Genomic DNA, 19,251 nt, shown 5'->3' with positions numbered 1-19,251 from the left:
TGTATTCCTGTTCTTTTAATATGCATATGTGTAAACAAACTTAAATCAATGTTTTAAAAAAAGGAACATGTTGTAAAAAAGGTCATTTGAAAAAATGTTTGCAGTTGTTTTGGGAATAAAATTAAACTTGCAATGTGAGTTTTTAAACCATGGAAGTTCACTGAAATTTACAGTACTACACTTTAGAATAAAGGTCATTTGGATGTAAAAAATAAAACAAACAGTTCTATGGGTCCACAAAATCATTTCCCATCCATTGTCTATAGAGCAGCTCCAGATTTATCTAGTTTCTGGCTTTTGAATAAACTTTCCTAGGCCATCAAAATAACATATTTGGATTCTTAATTTAGGTGTCGTTCCCCTTTAAGTAATAAAGCAATTTTTTATTACACAAAAAAAACACAAAAAACTGAACCAAATACTTAATTGTTAATTAATAATTTCACTCAAAAATGTTATGACAATAGATGACTTTTGACATAGCCTACTAATAACAATGTCTGTCAATTATGCAACATAAGAGGAATAAATGCCTTTGTGACTTAGGCAATTTTAAACCTACAACCATAGATATAGAACAACTCTGTCAACAATCAGTGTGTTTACTTACATGCACAGAAACCTCGTCACTTACCAATTGGGGACGAGCCCTGAATCATGGAAATAACTTCAGTGACAGAGTGGTAGATTTTTGTTCTTCTTGAAGCGGCTGCTATTTTGAAAAGCTTGTAAAATTGCCTAAGTCACATTGTCTTTTCACATAGGCAAAATAAGACGGCCTAAGTCACACTCTTGACATAAGCCATTATACTAAAGGTATACCAGAGGTGGCCAGCACCATGAGAAAATATTTTTTGTCAAAAAATGAATTAGGCCATTATTTTAGGAAGGTGACGATATTAGCCAAAATATAATAAAACCCAACAAAACCAAATACACAACATGTTATTAGCACTTTGACAAAATAGAAAACTAATGTGTTTCATCCAATGTGTTTGTGCTTTAGACCTCAGGGCCACCGTAAGTAATGGATACTTCTGCTTCTTCCACCACTGAATAATATGAATGACAACAGTTTACAAATGTCAATGTTTACAACAACAACTAGAAAGCTTACTGTCTATGCTAGAAAGTGTAACAGCGCCCTCAGCGGTCAACCATTTACGGTGAACATAGTGTAATTCAGAATTTCCGAGGAGACCCTGAAGGCAGCATTTCCCCCGCATAAACCTGCTTTAGTTTCAGTTAGCTGTTAAATGTTTGTCTGTCGCACAGGTGTGTGTCGACTCGTCCTTTTGTGTCAAATGCCGAACAGTCCAGATGAGAAACTAAATGCCCGGTGACTGGAATGTTTCCTCGGACTCCCTAAAACAAACCGTACTGTTTGTGGGAACAAAAAAAGCAACGCTAACGGGTCGTAACGTTAACATGTCATTAACGTTAGCCCCAGCAAGACAGGTGCACTGCGGCTTCGAGATTTGATACGTTAGCCTCATCGTTTGTGATACAGACAGCTTGTACATGGACATCTGTGTTTCGGCTTTGTACGAAGATAACCTATAAGGACCTAACGTGACATTATCAAAGTAAGTAACGTTAGCATTGTCTGTCGTGGTTTGCTTTAGCTCAACACAGCAACTAAGCCAGGAAGAGATTGGTTTAACGTTAACGTTATCTAAGAGGGAGGCATGTTAGCTAATTGTTGGTTGACCCCTTACCTAATCTACTGTTAACGTAGCTAATGTAGCTAGCACTAGGAAAAACATGCTTAATAAACCAGTAGTTTTGATTATTGGGTAAATGGCACCTGGATGTAACTCCAGTTCTGTGAGTAACGTTAACGTTGAATGAAGCGGAACCAGAGAGTAAACCAGGCACTTAAGGGAAATAGAAATTAATTTTAAGGTTCCTTGCATGGAGTAACGTTAAACCAAAAGCGAAGAACGTTAGATTGCGGAGCACATACGATATAGAACTGTTTTCAGAGCAGCTTCACAGGCCTGTGTTATTAAGATGACCGGTGGAGCACTGGAAACAACTGCTGACAAACTGGGAAACCACATTTTGTCTCGTATTTAACAGCTACAAGCCGATTGCAGTTTTCCACGTTATCTTAAGGTCATAGCCTTTAAACAGACTGTTTAAACTGACCTGTTTTTGGAGATTTTATCAAGGCCTAAAGTTACAGTGTGTTCTACTTTAAATTTTATCATTTTATTAAACATCATGCAGGAAAAAAGATTTGATGGGTAAATAAATTTAAAAAAAAATCACAATGCTCTACTAAAGGCCTCTCCGATTGCTTTTTATTGTGTATTTTGGAGATTATTTTCCAGATTAATAATTATTTTGTCTGTAAAAAGTCAATAAATAGTTCTGATTATAGGCAATGCAGCTATATTTGTATAGCACATTTCAGCAACAAGGCAATTCAAAGTGGTTTATATAAAACATAACTTATACTTTCCCAGGGTGAAGTTGCTTGTTTTTTCCAGCCATTAGCCCAAATATATTCAGTATACTATCTCATGACAGAGAAAAGCAACAGATATTCCAGTTTCATAGACTGGGACCAGTGAATGGTTTTGTCATTTTTTTTTATTGAAAAATCAATCTATTATTTGAAAGCAGTGTTATGTATAATCAGTTAATTGATTCAACAAGTATCCTCCCTTCCCTCTCCACCTGTTCTGCTCTCTATTTCTCCAATTATCACTCTCATGTCCCACTCCCTTTTCTACCCACCTTCATCTCTCTCTTGCCTCTTTTCACCTTTCACCATCTTATCTCCAATCCCCACCACTACCTCATCCACTTTTTCCACTTCTTTCCATCCTTTCTCACCACCTCCACTTGTCTCACCTCTCTGACCTTAGAGTTTGAATACTGAAATCATGGCCTCAGCCCAGTCAGAGCATTCCAGCGTCTTGCAAGAGGAGCTCACCTGCCCAGTGTGCCTGGACTTGTACCGCGACCCCCACTTGCTTCCTTGCGGCCACAACTTCTGCAAGACCTGCCTGGATCGCCTAAAGCGGCAAGCAGATCGCGGCCGCTTCCGCTGCCCGGAGTGCCGCGAAAGCCACCGGTGTGGCATCAACTTTCAGAAAAACTTCAAACTAGCCAATATTGCGGACGACTACCGTCACCGACGTAGATCTACTACTGCAGCTGCTACAGCTTTAAAATCCAGGGAATTGCTGTCGTCTTCTCTGTCAGCGCAGCAAGCCAGGAGTCTGTTTGCTGTTCCATGTGACTACTGCCCCTCAGTATCCGCAGAGGCATCAGGCATCAGTGCTGTGGGAGAAGGGTCTTCTGCTGCTTCTGTTTCTCAGGAAGAGGGTGACAAACAGGAAGCCGCTGCTGCTGCTGAGTCAATGTTTGCAGTCAAGACGTGCCTGAAGTGTGAGGTGTCAATGTGCCAGGAGCATGTCAAGCCACATCTTGAACTGCCGGCGTTCCGCGAGCATCCACTGACAGAACCGATGAACGACTTTTGGAAGAGGAAGTGCCCGGATCATGATGAGATATACAGGTGAGAGGCATGTGCACTCATATATTGTGTTGTTATATTTAGAAATGGTGGGCATTTCATTATGGAGGGAAAATAGTTTTTTCTCAATGCCACAAAGTTTTGATCTAGTGTTACTGTGACCAATCATCAATCATCCACTTATTTGACCAAAAAAGAACTGTCTGAATGAAACAATATTCTCAGACAGTAATAGTCAGCTGATGTTTGATATTACCTAGGGATGCACAGATTTGGTTGTTTTTTATACCAGGGCTGTTCTATTAATTCTTTTGCACACTTTTATTCTTTTTCATTAACCAAACATAACACTTTTTTTTTTTTTTCACATTAACCTAGAATAACCTTTTTCCACTCCATATTTTTCTAGCAGTGGTTGTATTAGAGTGCTACTTCATAAGCAAGTGTTATACTGTATTTCAAGAAGATCCGTCATTTACCAGGTTTATCTTAATTCTGTTTTTATTTGGTATATAACTCCAGATATTACTGCATGGATGACAAGATGTGCGTTTGCAACGCCTGCACCATAGAAGGAGGACACTCGGGACACACAATTAAGACCCTAAAAAACACGATGAAAGATCTCAAGGTACACCTTTTTATATTAAAAATGGTTTCTACACGGGTTAGAAAAGTGCATTATTATTATTATTATTATTATTATTATTATTATTATTATTATTATTATGGCAAATAAAATAGGAAACATCCTAAAATAGGAAATTCCTCAGAAAGCTAGGAATTTTCAGTCCCATTGTAACGTAGGTTATAAAAGTTTTTTTTGAACCTCAACTTAACATCCTATGTAGTCATATTTGCGGTTAGTAAATATCAATGCATTATGATGTTGAAATTAATCTGAGCTCTGTGTCTCTCTGTGCACCCTACTCGATTCAGTTTTACCACCTTCCGATTGTTTGGCTCACACACAGTCTTGTGATGAGTCTGGAATCCTAATGAATGAGTTGTTGTTGGGAGTTTGCGTGTGGCTGTGTGTAAATGAAAGAAAAAGTCACATGACTTTTGGGTCTTTCTATGGGGGAGTTGAATCCACTTCCTGTGCTTCCATTCTCCTAAACAGAGTGTGAAATTGAAAGGGCTTCCAGTTCATTGCTTTGGATATTCAGTCCAGAAACCTATTAATTCAAAATATTCTATACATTAGACAGAATTTATCCATAATCAATGTCCTTTTACGCCTTTCTTATTACATTATTTATGTTAATTTGCAACAGTAAAACGGTAGGCTTTTCAAATGGATTTAATTAATACAATAATGAAAGTTTTTTTGGTGGAATAAACAAACCACAGGCAAAGTCTCTAGTATTCTAAAGCCAGCGTTTTTGATATTTTCATTTCCCTTTTACAATAACCAAATCTAGAGACAAGCTATTTCAATGGGTTTCAATTTTATTATTTAATTTTGTCTGTCTTTATTCAGTTCTTATTTCAAATACTTGTTGTATACTTCTGGATCTCACACTTTTCCACATGCTTTCATTGTGCTCCCTCTATCATTGATGACTGGCAGTATGAATGTGTGTATATACAGTATGTTTCGGTGGACTGTAGAAACTGAATTGCTCTTCAGGGATAAATAAAGCTATCTGTCTCCATCAGTTGAAACCTGACTTTTGAAAGCCATTAAAAGCAGCATCGAAACAAGTTTTTGTCATTGGCACAGTAGTAATCAATCACACTTTCAACCCCTACACTCACACATTTGTGTTCTGGGAATACTTAAAATTTTCAAATCTATTGTGACATCATTATCACTTGTCTTCTCATGTTCACCAGGGAACGCTGGATAAGCAGCTGTACAGGGTTGAAAGGAAGTACAGCATGGCAGAGAAAAAACTCCAGGAGCAGAGAGAGAAGGAGAGACAGAATAAGGTAAGAAGGCACACCTTTATATTTCAACAGGGCTAACAAATTTGAAAACGGGTGAATATTTGACCATTTGTATTAGGGCTGTAAGAGTTGGTCTGTTTGTCTATCGTCTTCCTTATCATTATTATTATTATTATTATTATTATTATTATTATTGTTGTTGTTGTTGTTTGAAAAAATAAATATGACACTTTCTGATTATCTGTCAGTGACAGTACAAATTACACAAACCAAGATGCATACTGACTATGGCTCTACCACTCTAAAATATTTAAATAACTCAAAACTTTGTTGTCAACCGTTCCTGCTTCAGCTTCCAGACTGTGGTCGGGACGTTGATGCTCACTAACTCCCTTCACTTCACCCAGCACTTGGGAAGCAAGACACAGGAACTTTACTGGGTCTTGATGAGAAACCTACACTGTACATATACTACCGCTTGACAACTTTACCACTAATTTGTTGACACGTGTCTGCCCGCCTCTCTCTCTCACTCTCTCAACCATACTTGTTTTGCACACATTACGCTACTCTTATACCAATGTAACGTGTGAACATGTGGATTGCAATTAAACCCGGCCTTGGCCATTTTCACACAGTAGTACAGTGAGCATCAGAGCTTGTGCGTGGCATTTTACAAGTTGTTTTCTTCATCTGCTCTCATTCCAATATGTCCCACGGAACGTAGGGGAGCGTCTGACACCTAAAGCCCACAGGGCCAGGTATTTCTGACCTTTTGGTTGGTTAGATTGTGAAGCGTTAAAGTGCTCATATTGTGCTCATTTTGAGGTTCATAACTGTATTAAGAGGTTGTACCAGAATAGGTTTACATGGTTTAATCAAAAAACACTATATTTTTGTCGTACTGTTCCATCTTTGTTGGGAGTCACGCATGCGCAGTTCCTAGGTAAGGACCACTACCCAGTCAGAAGCAGAGTATGAGGGGCGTGCCATGCTAGCAGCTAGGCGAGCATTATAACGTGTGTTACAAAGTGACGCTCGTTTATCACAGAAGTAAAGGCTGGACTATAATAGAGCTGTTTGGAGCAGTTTGTGAACAGTGTTTTCTGTTGGTGATGATAAGTCCCTTTGGGGTGGACTTTGGGCTTTTTCACTTTGTAAACCTATAACGTGCACAAAAAAGATATACAGTGAGGAAAATAAGTATTTGAACACCCTGCTATTTTGCAAGTTCTCCCACTTAGAAATCATGGAGGGGTCTGAAATTGTCATCGTAGGTGCATGTCCACTGTGAGAGACATAATCTAAAAAAAAAATAAAAATCCAGAAATCACAATGTATGATTTTTTTTTAACTATTTATTTGTATGATACAGCTGCAAATAAGTATTTGAACACCTGAGAAAATCAATGTTAATATTTGGTACAGTAGCCTTTGTTTGCAAGTACAGAGGTCAAATGTTTCCTGTAGTTTTTCACCAGGTTTGCACACACACTGCAGGAGGGATTTTGGCCCACTCCTCCACACAGATCTTCTCTAGATCAGTCAGGTTTCTGGGCTGTTGCTGAGAAACACGGAGTTTGAGCTCCCTCCAAAGATTCTCTATTGGGTTTAGGTCTGGAGACTGGCTAGGCCACGCCAGAACCTCGATATGCTTCTTACAGAGCCACTCCTTGGTTATCCTGGCTGTGTGCTTCGGGTCATTGTCATGTTGGAAGACCCAGCCTCGACCCATCTTCAATGCTCTAACTGAGGGAAGGAGGTTGTTCCCCAAAATATATACATATACGCAATACATGGCCCCGGTCATCCTCTCCTTAATACGGTGCAGTTTTTTTTTTCACCAAGCTTGGCAATTTCCCCGTAGCCCTTTCCAGCCTTGTGGAGGTGTACAATTTTGTCTCTAGTGTCTTTGGACAGCTCTTTGGTCTTGGCCATGTTAGTAGTTGGATTCTTACTGGTTGTATGGGGTGGACAGGTGTCTTTATGCAGCTAACGACCTCAAACAGGTGCATCTAATTTAGGATAATAAATGGAGTGGAGGTGGACCTTTTAAAGGCAGACTAACAGGTCTTTGAGGGTCAGAATTCTAGCTGATAGACAGGTGTTCAAATACTTATTTGCTGTATCATACACATAAATAGTTAAAAAATCATATATTGTGATTTCTGGATTTTTTATTTTTTAGATTATGTCTCTCACAGTGGACATGCACCTACGATGACAATTTCAGACCCCTCCATGATTTCCAAGTGGGAGAACTTGCAAAATAGCAGGGTGTTCAAATACTTATTTTCCTCACTGTATAACACAATAAAAAGGGGAAAAAGCCCAAAAGCATAATATGAGCACTTTAAAAGAAATCGCAGCTCTTGCAATTTGAAAATTGCGTTCTATTACATTGTGATATGAATTTTATGAATCGCTAAGCCCTACATTTGACTAATCGATGACTTAAATAATCCTTGTAGCTCTAATGTAAATTGGATGACAGACTGACATCTTGACATTGATCTTATTCAGGAAAGCACTGCCCCTGCTCGATTTGAGTCTAATTTGTAGTTTGTGCTTCATGTCTGCCTTTAGAAACCGAAGAAATGTCAAAGCACACATGTTCTCAAGTATTCTTCATTTTCAACTAGTAAGATTGTTTATTATATAAATGCAGCATAAAAAGTTGGATTGTAGTTGATTCATCCTTTTCATCACAATGGACGGCAACATTAAGATACGTGGAGTACAGTAACTGTTTGATCTTAGTGCTGTTATATTTAAGTCTAAGTTTTATTTAAGTCTACGAGTTTTTTTAATGTGTAATTGAGTTAAGTTTACGGTGCTCGAGATAATCGGTAACAATAATACAGTCAAGTTTGCTTTGCAGTAAAAAATGTACAGTTCAAAGACTCAGATCTTTGTTTGCAGCAAAAGCCTTGGGGCCAGTCTTGATTGAAATACAAGTATATAATAGTAGGGAAGTGGACACTTATGTTCATCATGGTTTTTTTATTACTAAGAGAAGAAACAACCATTACCTAACTTTACATGTATGACACAAAGCAAGTCTATATCATGTATGTTTTCATCAAACTACAGAAAATACATTCTGAAAATGAAACTTCTACATTTCAAGTTGACAAGTTCAACATGAAAGTCATAAAACTTGTTTATTTACATTAAGTCAGTGATGGTTACTTGATTTCTCTTAAGTTCCTGTATGAGACATCCTGTGTCCTCTTTTCCTCCTACTCGTCCCTTCCCCCATCTAGAAGTTTATGGACGACTCTGAGCAGTGCTTGAACAGGCTGGGGGAGGAGATGAAGGCCAAAATACTCCGATTCGTCACCAGATTGCGAGAATGCACACGTACTCATTGTGACACCAACGGGCCGGCGATTCAGAAGAACATCTTCAGGATCTGCCAGGACCAGGTCCGTCTCCAGGAGGTCCGCTGTGGCATCGAAAGCCTCATGCAGGAAAGTGACCCTTTCCGCTTTATCGAGGTGAGACGCCTGTGTGCCTGTGTGCACACTTTTGACCCATTGAGCACCAATCACATACGTTTTACATTACTGCGAACCTTTTCACAAAAGAATCATAGCTTAAAATTTTTTGTTTTAGTACATTACAAAAACAAATCAAATTTTGAAGTTGACCTTTGTAATATATTCCCAAAGGTTTTGCCCCTTTGCCACGGGCTGCACCAATAAGTTACCTCCACTGTTTATGGAAATCTACTGTATATGTTTTTTGTGTTTTAACATCTGTTGATTTTGTCCCTTTTTCAGGCACACAAGACAACAGGAAAACAGTAAGTACTACTTTTATTTTCATTGATCGCTGCAAATTACAATTCTTTTTTTATTATTGATTAATCTGCAGGTTATTTTCTCGATTGATTGTGCCCCATTAACACTAGAACTAGAACCACCATGCACTTATAGTCACACTAAGATACTGTATGTAGGCCCACAGTATTCATCCTGTCATATCAGAAATGAAAGTGAAACTAATCATACTTTTTGTCTTGACTATAAAAGTCAAATCCTGACATAGGAGAAGCTTTATCCGGCATATGGTTGGCAGTTTTGCTTAAAAAACAAATGTCTTAACCTATTTATCAAATAGTTGCAGATTAATTGTTGTTTTCCTTTAGGTGCCGTAGGCAGCTAAGAAAAAACATGTTCTACCCAGAATACGTCGACATGGAGACGGAGGTTCTTGGAGTGATGATGGAGGAAGAAATGAGAAAATTCCTTGATGAGGAACTACCGTGTCACATTGTTGCTGCTATTAATTCCCTGTGTAAGGCATTTTCATTCATTAAATCATCTTCTAATGTCACTTTGTCCTTTAATGCTGTTGGCTATGACAAAATACAGTGCTTTTTGTTATATCAGCCCTGCTGGACTTAAATATACCTAATGGCTAATATCAATGCAGTCTAATACAACAGTCCTGCAGAAAATTCTCCCTTCATGAAGGTTATAATGTTCAGGTTTTTGTTGAATCTGCTTCAGTGAGGTCAAGATTCAACTTTATAGTAATTTTGGAGGCTGCAGTTTGTGGTGCTGTTTAACTTTATTACATTATACAGAGGGGTGTTTTAGCCTACCCTCATAAAATGGGGTGGAAAAAAAATACCAGTAATAGAAATACCATCAACACCTCTCTAAAACAGTATTTTAAAACAGATTTTTTTTCTTTTTTTTTTTTGGAATCTTCTCCACCCACCAGGTCACCTGTCGGATCACGAGGAGGAGGAGGACCAGGAGGAGAATGAGGAAGAGACTGTGGAGGATGACGACGACGACCACGACGACAGCAGCGTCGAGGAAATGAGGAGCGAGGGGGAGGAAGAGGATGATGAGGAGGAGGAGGAAGACGAGGAGGAGGAAGGAATTGACCAGAGTGAGCTTTACAGCCCAGGGGAGGAAGAGGAGGAGGAGGAAGAGGGTGAAGAGGAAGAAGACGAAGACGTTGAAGAGGACGAGAACGAAGAAGAGGAGGACGAGGAAGAGTGATGAGTTTAACAGAGGACAGGATTTGGATACATATATTTTTACACCTATTAAAGCACTTTGGATTTGATTCCTAACTCCGAGTGCCATGTACAGTACAGTTCAGGACTCAAGCGGTTACCACATTTTGCCTCAAACCGTCATACAATGCTCTGAGATAACACACTGGATGATATCGGAGCTTGGATTCAGCTGGATTTAAAACTAACTGTGCACTGAGAATCTCATGCTAAACCTGTGTCGCGCACTGCTAAACTTAAGGTGCTTTATAGTAGAAGATGATTGCTCTATGCGTAAACACACGTGAATGTATATTGACAATGTGGCTGGAAGGACTCAAAACGCCTCAAACAGAATTTCGCAAAATCTCTGCATGTCTGGATTTTTACCACTTTACTAAGAATTTTACATCCTATGAGTAATTTGCCTCAACAGAATTGAGTTGATTTGATCTAATTTGTTTTGAGAACTTTCACCCGTTCACCTGAATTTTTTGAAATAACAGCTTCTGAAAACCTCTGAAATAATCTCTTAAATTTTCCATGCATCGGTAAGAAAATGCTTGAATTCCTTGAGTTTCCCAGTTTTCCATCACCATAGAAAGCCTTTTGATAAGTGTCCATGTAAACCGGCCAACACATTTTACCTGAAGGGGAGCAAACCTGCAAGGCTACTAACAATTTACTTGAATAAGTCCTGTGTTAATGGATTGTATTGATTTGTTTATTTCATTCTTGCTAGTTTTGCAAGCCAAAGAGAGCGTGCGTGCGTGCGTGCGTGCGTGCGTGTGTGTGTGTGTGTGTGTTTAAAAAGTTTTGTTTGCTTGGCATGACATTAGAAGAAAATGCAATGTTAACGGTCTATACAGGCTTGACTAATGACTTTGCTTTTCATAATTGTGCTTTAAAAGCAGTTAATGCATTGTTTAATTTTTTTCCCCCTATGCACAGTGTATACATTATTCTCAAAATATCAGTTTCAGGCGAAAAGGGATTTTGCACTTTACTACAGAAAATGCTACGTTAGGCCTGAACTATTTGAATGTTAAAAGTTTATTATTTTGATAAGAGTGATTTTGTGAGGGGCCAAACTGAAATATGAATACATAATAAAAAATAATAAAAAGGTTGTTGAAATGTGCAGTGGCCTGGCTGTCCTTTTTGAAAATATGACAAATACACGATTTAACTTCAGTTTGATTGGATCTACAGGAGGGTAGGAGAAGGGCTAAAAAAATAGATTTGAATATGTTAACTAAACGAAATAATCAGACTGAATTGCTTTTTTCCCCCCTTTAACTAAAATTGCTGAAAGGAAATCAGATATGGGCAACGATTCAAGAAAAGTGACAATGATTATTTTATGATTATAAATAAAAGACAGGTGTATAAAACTACAAAATTAAATATAATTAAGATAAAAAATATAGTGAGACAAATGCATCAATAAATGGCTTTTAATATGTAAAAGATGGGTTTTAAAAGGGAATTGTCATTTCATGTCACATCACTGGGCCAACAGCAGCTTCATTTTAACGGCATTAATTTCACCAGTTTGTTATCAAATATTCACTAGATTTTAACACACATAATATATACATAACGTATTTAACAGAAACTGGGAGAAGTCCCGGAACGTTTGTTCGGGGGCGTTCATACCACGGACACAAAATAGGACGGAATACTTTCCTGTGAGAACTTCCGGTGTTAGTAGCGGCAGTCAGTGCATGTGTTTTGATGTTTTTAATATAATTACATGTAGGCTAACTCGCCAAATTACATCGCAACACCCAGCGTGTTTTCCGCTAAACACAGAAAAAAAGGTTGAACTATGAATGCTGTCTTTCGAAAGGTAAAGTGTTTTTGCTGTTGCTATCCGCTTAATGTTTAGTTTCTCCACAGAGGTCATCGCTAAAGATTGTGCTTATTCGATTAATCATGCTCATCACAAGTTCCGCCAAACACCAAGTCACGTTGATGTCTTCAAATCACTCGTGTGTCCAAGCAACAGCCACAAAACTACAAAGACAGTTCATATTCAATGATATGAAACAAAGAGAAAAAGCTAACGTTAGTCGTTTCACTGGAAAGCTGGTACTAGTTTTGGTAATTCATTTATCAAGTCGAGAAATGATCAGTAACAAAAACAAAAAAAAAAATCCTTTTGAGGTTCAAATTAATTAGCTGGTCAATCACGTCAGCACTCTTTTTCAAACCGACCTTTGAAGAACACACTTCAGAATAGATGTAGTGCTCTCTAATACCCTAAAACCCATTTGTATCTGCATTGCCTTTTACAGGAGTGCAACATGGACATGCCACGCAGTTAGTTTACTGTGGTTTACAGAAAAGTTGCCTGGTTGACACCAGACCCTTCTCAGTTGTAACCGAGAGTTCATTCACAGCCCATTTCCAAAGGGGCGTCAAAAACGGACGCCGCTCAAATGCCTCTGGGCGCAATTGGATAGTCCTTCAACCAATCAGAAAAGTTTAAAACTTTAATTTAACCAACTAATAACCCTGTTTAGAAATCATGATTATCCAGGTTTAACAGTTTCCCTTCTGTGTGTGGAGGTAGGCTGGAAGGTAGTAGTTACTTTGGCAGAGGGTAATTCTTAGTAAAACTTCTCACAATGTGGTCTGTGAATTATCATTATTACCATCATTATTCTGTTAGGCTGATGTTATTCTGTTTTTTTCTAGTTGCAGGTGTCTGTCACACAGCAGGCATGTGTGTTAAATCAAGCACTTGCATTATGCTGGTAAGTCTTTGCATTGCTTTTTCTAATTGTCATACCTCATGTTGGCCTAACTGAAGGCTATATCATAAAGATATGGTCATTGTAGTCCTTCATAACAACAACCATAGAACCTCAGCTTAAAAAGTGTATACTTTTTAAACTTTAAAGATTTCATTAGAACTTTGGTATTTCTTTCACACTTTTGGAAAGAAAATCTGTTAATTATAACATTTTATGCAACAAAGTAACTGCTGCAGCGCTGCTATTTCCACACTGCAAGAAAAGTCTGGTCAGATGATCTGACCGGTTGTAAACAAGTCAAAAAGTTAGCCAAATTATCTTAACCACTTTATTGGCAGTAAATTATCAATATGAGAGGTGGAAAAATAATACAAAAAAAGATGACCGAAACTATACTATGCTGAAAATTTTAGGTGTATAAACAGCAGTTGTTTCCTACTATTTAGACTTGTAAGTCGTGAAAAATGTTATAATAATATAATATTTATTATTTTCCAAAGTGGTCCTAAAGTGACCTTGGTGATTTGAATCCTCTCTTCTTAATACTCTTTCTGACTAATACTTGTACTGTTGTTTTAACAGGGCCACACCATCTATCCAACATCCTGTTTGGGGTAAGTATTTAAAGACTGCTATGAATAAAATGTCCTTTACATGTAAAATACTGTATTTGTGTTTTTACTGCTGTCATATCAACTCTCGCCTGTTAAATTTATCTTGCACATACCAAGGCGTGTAGTATTTGTACAAACAATATGTACTTAAATGGACATTTTTTTCTTTTCTTCCACAGCTTCTGTAAGCGAAAGACAATACAAAAGCATGCCAACCCACGGGATTGGGAGGTGGAGACATCTTTTACCTAAAGAAGCGGTAAGACTCTTAAAAAAAATCTTTCGTGAGAATCCGTCCACCAAAAGGCCAGACATCCCATGTAAGGCTGCAATAAGATAACTTGTAATAGCTGTTTGCCTTTTTTTGAAGACCACATTTACGAAGTCAACATTCAAGCTTCAATTCATTTTATTCACCAATGACAACACGGAAACATGTACAACACGTCTTGTGTTGTGTTCACACCCGAATCAACCGATGCCGACACAAACATGGAGAGAAAATGCCTAGAACATAAAACCATTGATTAAAAAAAACAACTAACAAATACCAACTCAAAACTCCCACTTTTAATATTGGAGACTACATATATTTGGTTAATTATTAGATGTTTGTTTACAAACAAGTGTAACGTTATATATAAGGGCTTCGTTTGAGGCTATTTTAGAAATGTCTTATGCGAGGAAACATGAATAGAATGATTGGATTGTCTCATTTCATTCCTTGCTGATGATGAATGCTACGTCATCATAAAAATCAACAAACACCCACTTTCTTTTATAGGCTATGTGTTGCTGAAGGGTCAAAAATGTGTCAAGGCTACAATAGAGCTGTCACTGTTTCAGCAAGTCAGGTTTGAACAAATTCTAACTAACGCACAATTCGTTTAAATTAATTAATTAAACAGCCCAGTTAGCAAATGTATTTATTAGCTTTGTTTACTGGTAGACCAATAGGACATAGTGATATTACATTTCAAGAGCTCCCTCTACTGGACCACAGGGCAAACTACTTCAGATGATCTGTTGCGCTTATATAGACTGTCAATTTTGAATTTGAACAGGTCATTCTAGTTTAAGTATTTCATTTATTCCTATATTCCTACAAACTAAAAAGTGTCAGCCTTACAGTACGTCTAATCTGGGCAAAGGGTTATAAAATGATAGAAAATGAACACTGTAAGTGTCTTTTGATACAGGTGTGACAATAGATTACAGAAGAGACAGGCTGTGGACTGTCAACAAAGTTAGTTTGATAACTAACAAAAGGGTCTGAAGACCAAAACAATTACAATTGAACAGAAATAGTCTGAGAAACTATTAAATTAAGAATAAAATAAATAGTCTACGAAACTAGCACGTTTCCTGACTATTAGAGACGGTCTGAAGACCATTCCGGGTTTTGCAAGGTTTGCCGAAGAAAAGAATTAAGCCTTGTGGTGATGACTGCATTGAAAAAGAAAGAGTATACTAAAGCTTCTGTAACTATGGGGAATGAAACCTCCATGTGAAGCATCAGGACCCATTGTTGTTGGTGAGATGAACCAGAAATATTGACCGAACTGCTTGAGATGTCTGACATATTGGTCCTTTGTTTAATTAACCTATTTTATCTGCTTTTATGTTTAACTGTTTTAACTGCTCTTTATTCGCGTATTTATCTCTCAGTTCTTTAAATTCTTATACTGCACTGTAAAATGTATTGTCTTTTAAATTGTTTTAAATTGTTTTCTAACTGCTCTTTCATGTTTTATGTAAAGCACTTTGAATTGCCCTGTTGCTGAAATGTGCTATATAAATAAAGCTGCCTTGCCTTTTTGTAGTGTCAAGTTTTGTTTCTGTTGTTTCTTAGCCGAAGAAAAAGAAGGACAAACACCAGATGAAAGAGATCATGGCTGAGACAGATACAGCGTATGGGACTCTGAATGTGAAAGTGTCGGGTTACGACATGACTGTGGTGGAGCATTACTCCCAGTACATCCACAACCTCTGCAACCGGCTCGGCATCAAAGTGGCAGAAAGGTGAGGATATTTAGAATCCATAATGTTCGCACTTGGCGTCTGTTTTTGCCAAGAAAACGTTGACTAGGGCACAATTGTAGTTTAAAAAAACTCGCAGCGTTTTGGTTCCAAAAAGCAGCTGAGAGCAGCTTATGTTGCTATAACAACCGCTACTGCGACAGTATCCTAAAGTGCTATGTGGAGCGGTGCTAATGCTATTGTTAAATAAAACAAAGCGGTGGAGCGAGCTAGAGGGAGCGGTGCTACCAGCGTTAGATAAAATGAAGCGAGTTCCTCCAGCCGTCATATAATGTAGCTCGCTGTGCTCTGACTCCATTTTTTCTTAAGAAAACGACTACTTGTTATTGGTTTTTTTTCAGGTGGTTTTCCTCAGAAAAGTTACACTTTTTTCAACTTGAAAAAGATGCTCTGAGCTACCGAAAAAAAAGTCGGCTTTGGCGTTGAAAAAACGTTCCGGACTTTAAAAACAAAACACGGTTTACTCCATAGGATTGTAATGTAAAACAGACGCTGGCAGCTTAAAAAAAGCCGCGTGTGAACATAGCCTTAACTGTATATGTTAGCTGTTGTTTTTTCTTCTTCTTGTTGTTACCAGTGATGTCAGAAGGTAAAACTGGACGATATGTGTAGCTCAGTTATGGAATTGGTTTCTTCATATGGTACGAAGCAGGCTGAAAGACCCTGTTCTATAACTGTGGCTTTGTTGAGGCATTTATTTATAATGAAAAAACGAAAAGAATTCATGCAGGTGAACAGCAACAGTACTATATATGTAATATAATAATAATATAAAGTGAAAATGAAAACGTTTGTTTTTATTATTCCCATTTTTAAATCAAAGTTGCTATATCTATTTCTCGCCACAGCGTTGTTTACTCCTCCGCCAGGCTGCGTAAGACGCGTTCATATCTTATTTATTTGGCTGGACTTCTTCACATCTCCCCATCTGCGCTGCTTCACACACTTTATTTGCTTACTTGCATGGTTAAATAAAATAAAATACATCCATGAATAAAACCAACCGCATTCCGATTCTAACAACACATTTCCGTTTTATGCTGGTTAGGATAGGAACTTCTTTTAAAAGCCAGGCCTTGTTTGTGGTAGTGGACACCTTCTACTTTTACTAAAGTAAATATGTCTCTGGTTATTTGTACTTTTATTTAAGTACTGAGATTCAGTACTTCCTCCACCGCGGCTCCGACAATCTCCGAAAACCTGTCTCCCAGGAGGTGCACAGGAAGTGTCATGTCCTTATATGGGAATTTGCGGGGCGTTTTCTTATTCATATTCTTCTTAAGAACATATTTAAGAGAAAACTTAGGAAGATATTGGTGAATGAGGCCCAATGAGCTTTTCCGATTATAAAAAGAAAAAGTCCATAGATGCATATCATCGTACAATACTTCAATATACAAATGGATTCCAAAACCTTTAAATTATTGTTTTTTGTCGTTTTTTTTTTCACCTGCAGCTATGCTTTGCCAACCAAGAGCACAGAGGTCATGCTAATGCAAGAGCAAGGCACCAAGATGTATGTTGATGCCGTCCTGAAGACTCATGAGCGAGTCGTCCAGGTAAATGTTTCCCTCTGGATCGGTCGCTGCACGCTTTGTCTGAAGACCTGACCACTGAAGCGTTTTGTTTATCCGTTTTATCTAGTTGAGCCGCCTGGACACCGCGGTGTGTCCCGTTTTCATGGACGTTCTTTTGAAGAATCAACCGGAGGGAGTTGAGCTCTCTGTGAAGGAGGTGAGTTAGCGCTGGCACATTACACTGAAGCCCGATCCTGGAAAAGATGTGGAAAGTCAGACGCATGTAAATAGTTTTGGATATCCCTTGATTTAGTTTTTCCTGTTAACCTGCGTTGGAATTTAGGTTCAGGTTAACTTAGGTTGTTGGTCAGTTAGCTACATAACAATAACTGGCCAAATGTATGTGGACATCCAATATATTACACCCATATGTTGTGATTTTGACATTTACGTTGGAATGACTTCAGCGCTCAACCTGTTTCAATGTTCATACGGTCACCTGACTATTGTTTCAAGATAGACTGGAAAAATTGTAAACCTATCCTTTTAAAGGACAAATCCGGCGCAAAATGAACCTTGGTGTTAATAACATGTGTACCGAGTCGACCGTTCTCTGGGATCTGTTTTCATGCTAATCGAATGTGACCAGTTTTAGCGCAAACCGCTAATTAGCTTATAATGCTAGTCGTCGGGGCACGCAAAAGTAAAAAGAAATCGCTGTTTTTTAAACAGACAGTTTATTAAAAAGATAGTTTATAAAGACTGTACCGTTCACGTATACATGCGAGCGTCTTGGGAAAACACGATCAGTCGAACGACGAACGCCGCGCTTGAGCTATATTACTGGTTACTGGTTGCACAGCGTTCGTTGTTCGACTGTACACTTACAAAGTTCTCAATGCTTTGGTTTACATGTAGGGAACCTCATTATGCTACCGTGGAAATGTGGGGCTATTTTGAGCCTTTTTAGTGGTATAGCAATTGCAATTTCTTTTTACTTTTGCGTGTCCCGACGACTAGCGTTATAAGCTAATTAGCGGTTAGCGATAAAACTGGTCACATTCGATCAGCATGAAAACATATCCCAGAGAACGGTCGACTGGGTACACGTGTTATTAACCGCTAGGTTCATTTTGCGGCGGATTTGTCCTTTAATTGGAACAAAGAGGCTAAGCACAAACCATGGAAAAACAAACCCAAAGTATGCAAAGTCAGGTGCGTCCACATACTTTTAGCCATACGGTGTATATGAATAAGACCCCAAATTAAACACCTATTGATTATGCAAGCCCTTTAGTGGTCAGCAAAAATGCCATTTTGACCACAAGCAAGCTCCTGTATTTGAACACCTAAGTAACCTGTCCCCTCCCTGTTTCTCTCTCAGCACACCGAGGCTGATTTCCAGGCTCGGTTCAAGGGCCGTCCAGAGCTGGAGGGGCTCATCGCTCAGATGAGCCATTAGGACCTGTGACCTTCTCAAGTTTGAAATCTATGTGACACGCTACACCTCGTTTACCTGTTCAATTTATTTATTTCCTGGCATTTCCTTACTGAATGCCGTTAAAGGTGATCATTTGCATTTAAATGTAACGGTACACATTTGACATTCTTTTGTGACCTCTGCAAAATAAAACATTGCCTTTTTCCCCCAACTTAATGTGTTGTCATATAAATGTTTGTACAAAAATAAAAAAATGTATTCCTACCTCAACAGACGCTGGCATTGTTTAAAAAAAAAGGAATAATTCAGAGAATATTCAATCTTTTTCTTGTAAATTTGTACGTATTTTTCCATAGTTTTTTTTTTTCATTAATTTGCCGCTTTCATTTCAGACAATATCCAAGTTTTCTTTCTCCTAAATGTATTACTAAAAACTCAGAAATTCTGAGATTCTGTTTTTTCTCTGAATATTACCCT

The 19,251-nt window shown here is 38.2% G+C and overlaps 2 protein-coding genes across 3 annotated transcripts; both read left to right on the top strand.

Moving 5' to 3' along the window:
• Nucleotides 1-1,187: 1,187 nt before the first annotated feature.
• zgc:92594 (uncharacterized protein LOC436996 homolog) lies at nucleotides 1,188-11,541 on the top strand. The gene is made up of 8 exons (XM_039823187.1): nucleotides 1,188-1,586; nucleotides 2,877-3,532; nucleotides 4,013-4,121; nucleotides 5,330-5,425; nucleotides 8,650-8,883; nucleotides 9,169-9,191; nucleotides 9,537-9,685; nucleotides 10,118-11,541. The coding sequence occupies exons 2-8, from the start codon at nucleotides 2,895-2,897 to the stop codon at nucleotides 10,402-10,404; spliced, it is 1,536 nt and encodes a 511-aa protein (XP_039679121.1). The 5' UTR covers nucleotides 1,188-1,586; nucleotides 2,877-2,894; the 3' UTR covers nucleotides 10,405-11,541.
• Nucleotides 11,542-12,055: 514 nt separating this feature from the next.
• Nucleotides 12,056-19,044, top strand: mrpl48 (mitochondrial ribosomal protein L48). Of its 2 annotated transcripts, none has more exons than XM_039821292.1 (8): nucleotides 12,056-12,252; nucleotides 13,110-13,162; nucleotides 13,745-13,776; nucleotides 13,956-14,035; nucleotides 15,629-15,798; nucleotides 17,273-17,375; nucleotides 17,461-17,550; nucleotides 18,718-19,044. In XM_039821292.1, exons 1-8 carry the CDS (start codon nucleotides 12,232-12,234, stop codon nucleotides 18,793-18,795), a joined length of 627 nt encoding a protein of 208 aa, XP_039677226.1. In that variant the 5' UTR covers nucleotides 12,056-12,231; the 3' UTR covers nucleotides 18,796-19,044. The 2 variants fall into 2 exon arrangements, with proteins under 2 accessions (XP_039677226.1, XP_039677225.1); XM_039821291.1 differs by having other exon boundaries at nucleotides 12,057-12,252; nucleotides 13,104-13,162.
• The last annotated feature ends 207 nt before the right edge of the window (nucleotides 19,045-19,251 follow it).

The sequence above is a fragment of the Perca fluviatilis genome, chromosome 14 (genome assembly GCF_010015445.1).
Source record: "Perca fluviatilis chromosome 14, GENO_Pfluv_1.0, whole genome shotgun sequence".
NCBI classification, from domain to species: domain Eukaryota; kingdom Metazoa; phylum Chordata; class Actinopteri; order Perciformes; family Percidae; genus Perca; species Perca fluviatilis.
This window is presented reverse-complemented; position numbering and strand designations above follow the sequence as displayed.

What these genes read in the sequence shown, in the direction of transcription:
- mrpl48 (XM_039821291.1), top strand. Translation starts at nt 12,232, where the DNA reads ATGAATGCTGTCTTTCGAAAG. An exon ending in TGAATGCTGTCTTTCGAAAG is followed by an intron (nt 12,253 to 13,103) that starts GTAAAGTGTTTT and finishes GTTTTTTTCTAG; the next exon opens with TTGCAGGTGTCTGTCACACA. An exon ending in GGCATCAAAGTGGCAGAAAG is followed by an intron (nt 15,799 to 17,272) that starts GTGAGGATATTT and finishes TTTCACCTGCAG; the next exon opens with CTATGCTTTGCCAACCAAGA.
- zgc:92594 (XM_039823187.1), top strand. Translation starts at nt 2,895, where the DNA reads ATGGCCTCAGCCCAGTCAGAGCATTCCAGCGTCTTGCAAGAGGAGCTC. An exon ending in GATCATGATGAGATATACAG is followed by an intron (nt 3,533 to 4,012) that starts GTGAGAGGCATG and finishes ATATAACTCCAG; the next exon opens with ATATTACTGCATGGATGACA. An exon ending in CACAAGACAACAGGAAAACA is followed by an intron (nt 9,192 to 9,536) that starts GTAAGTACTACT and finishes GTTTTCCTTTAG; the next exon opens with GTGCCGTAGGCAGCTAAGAA.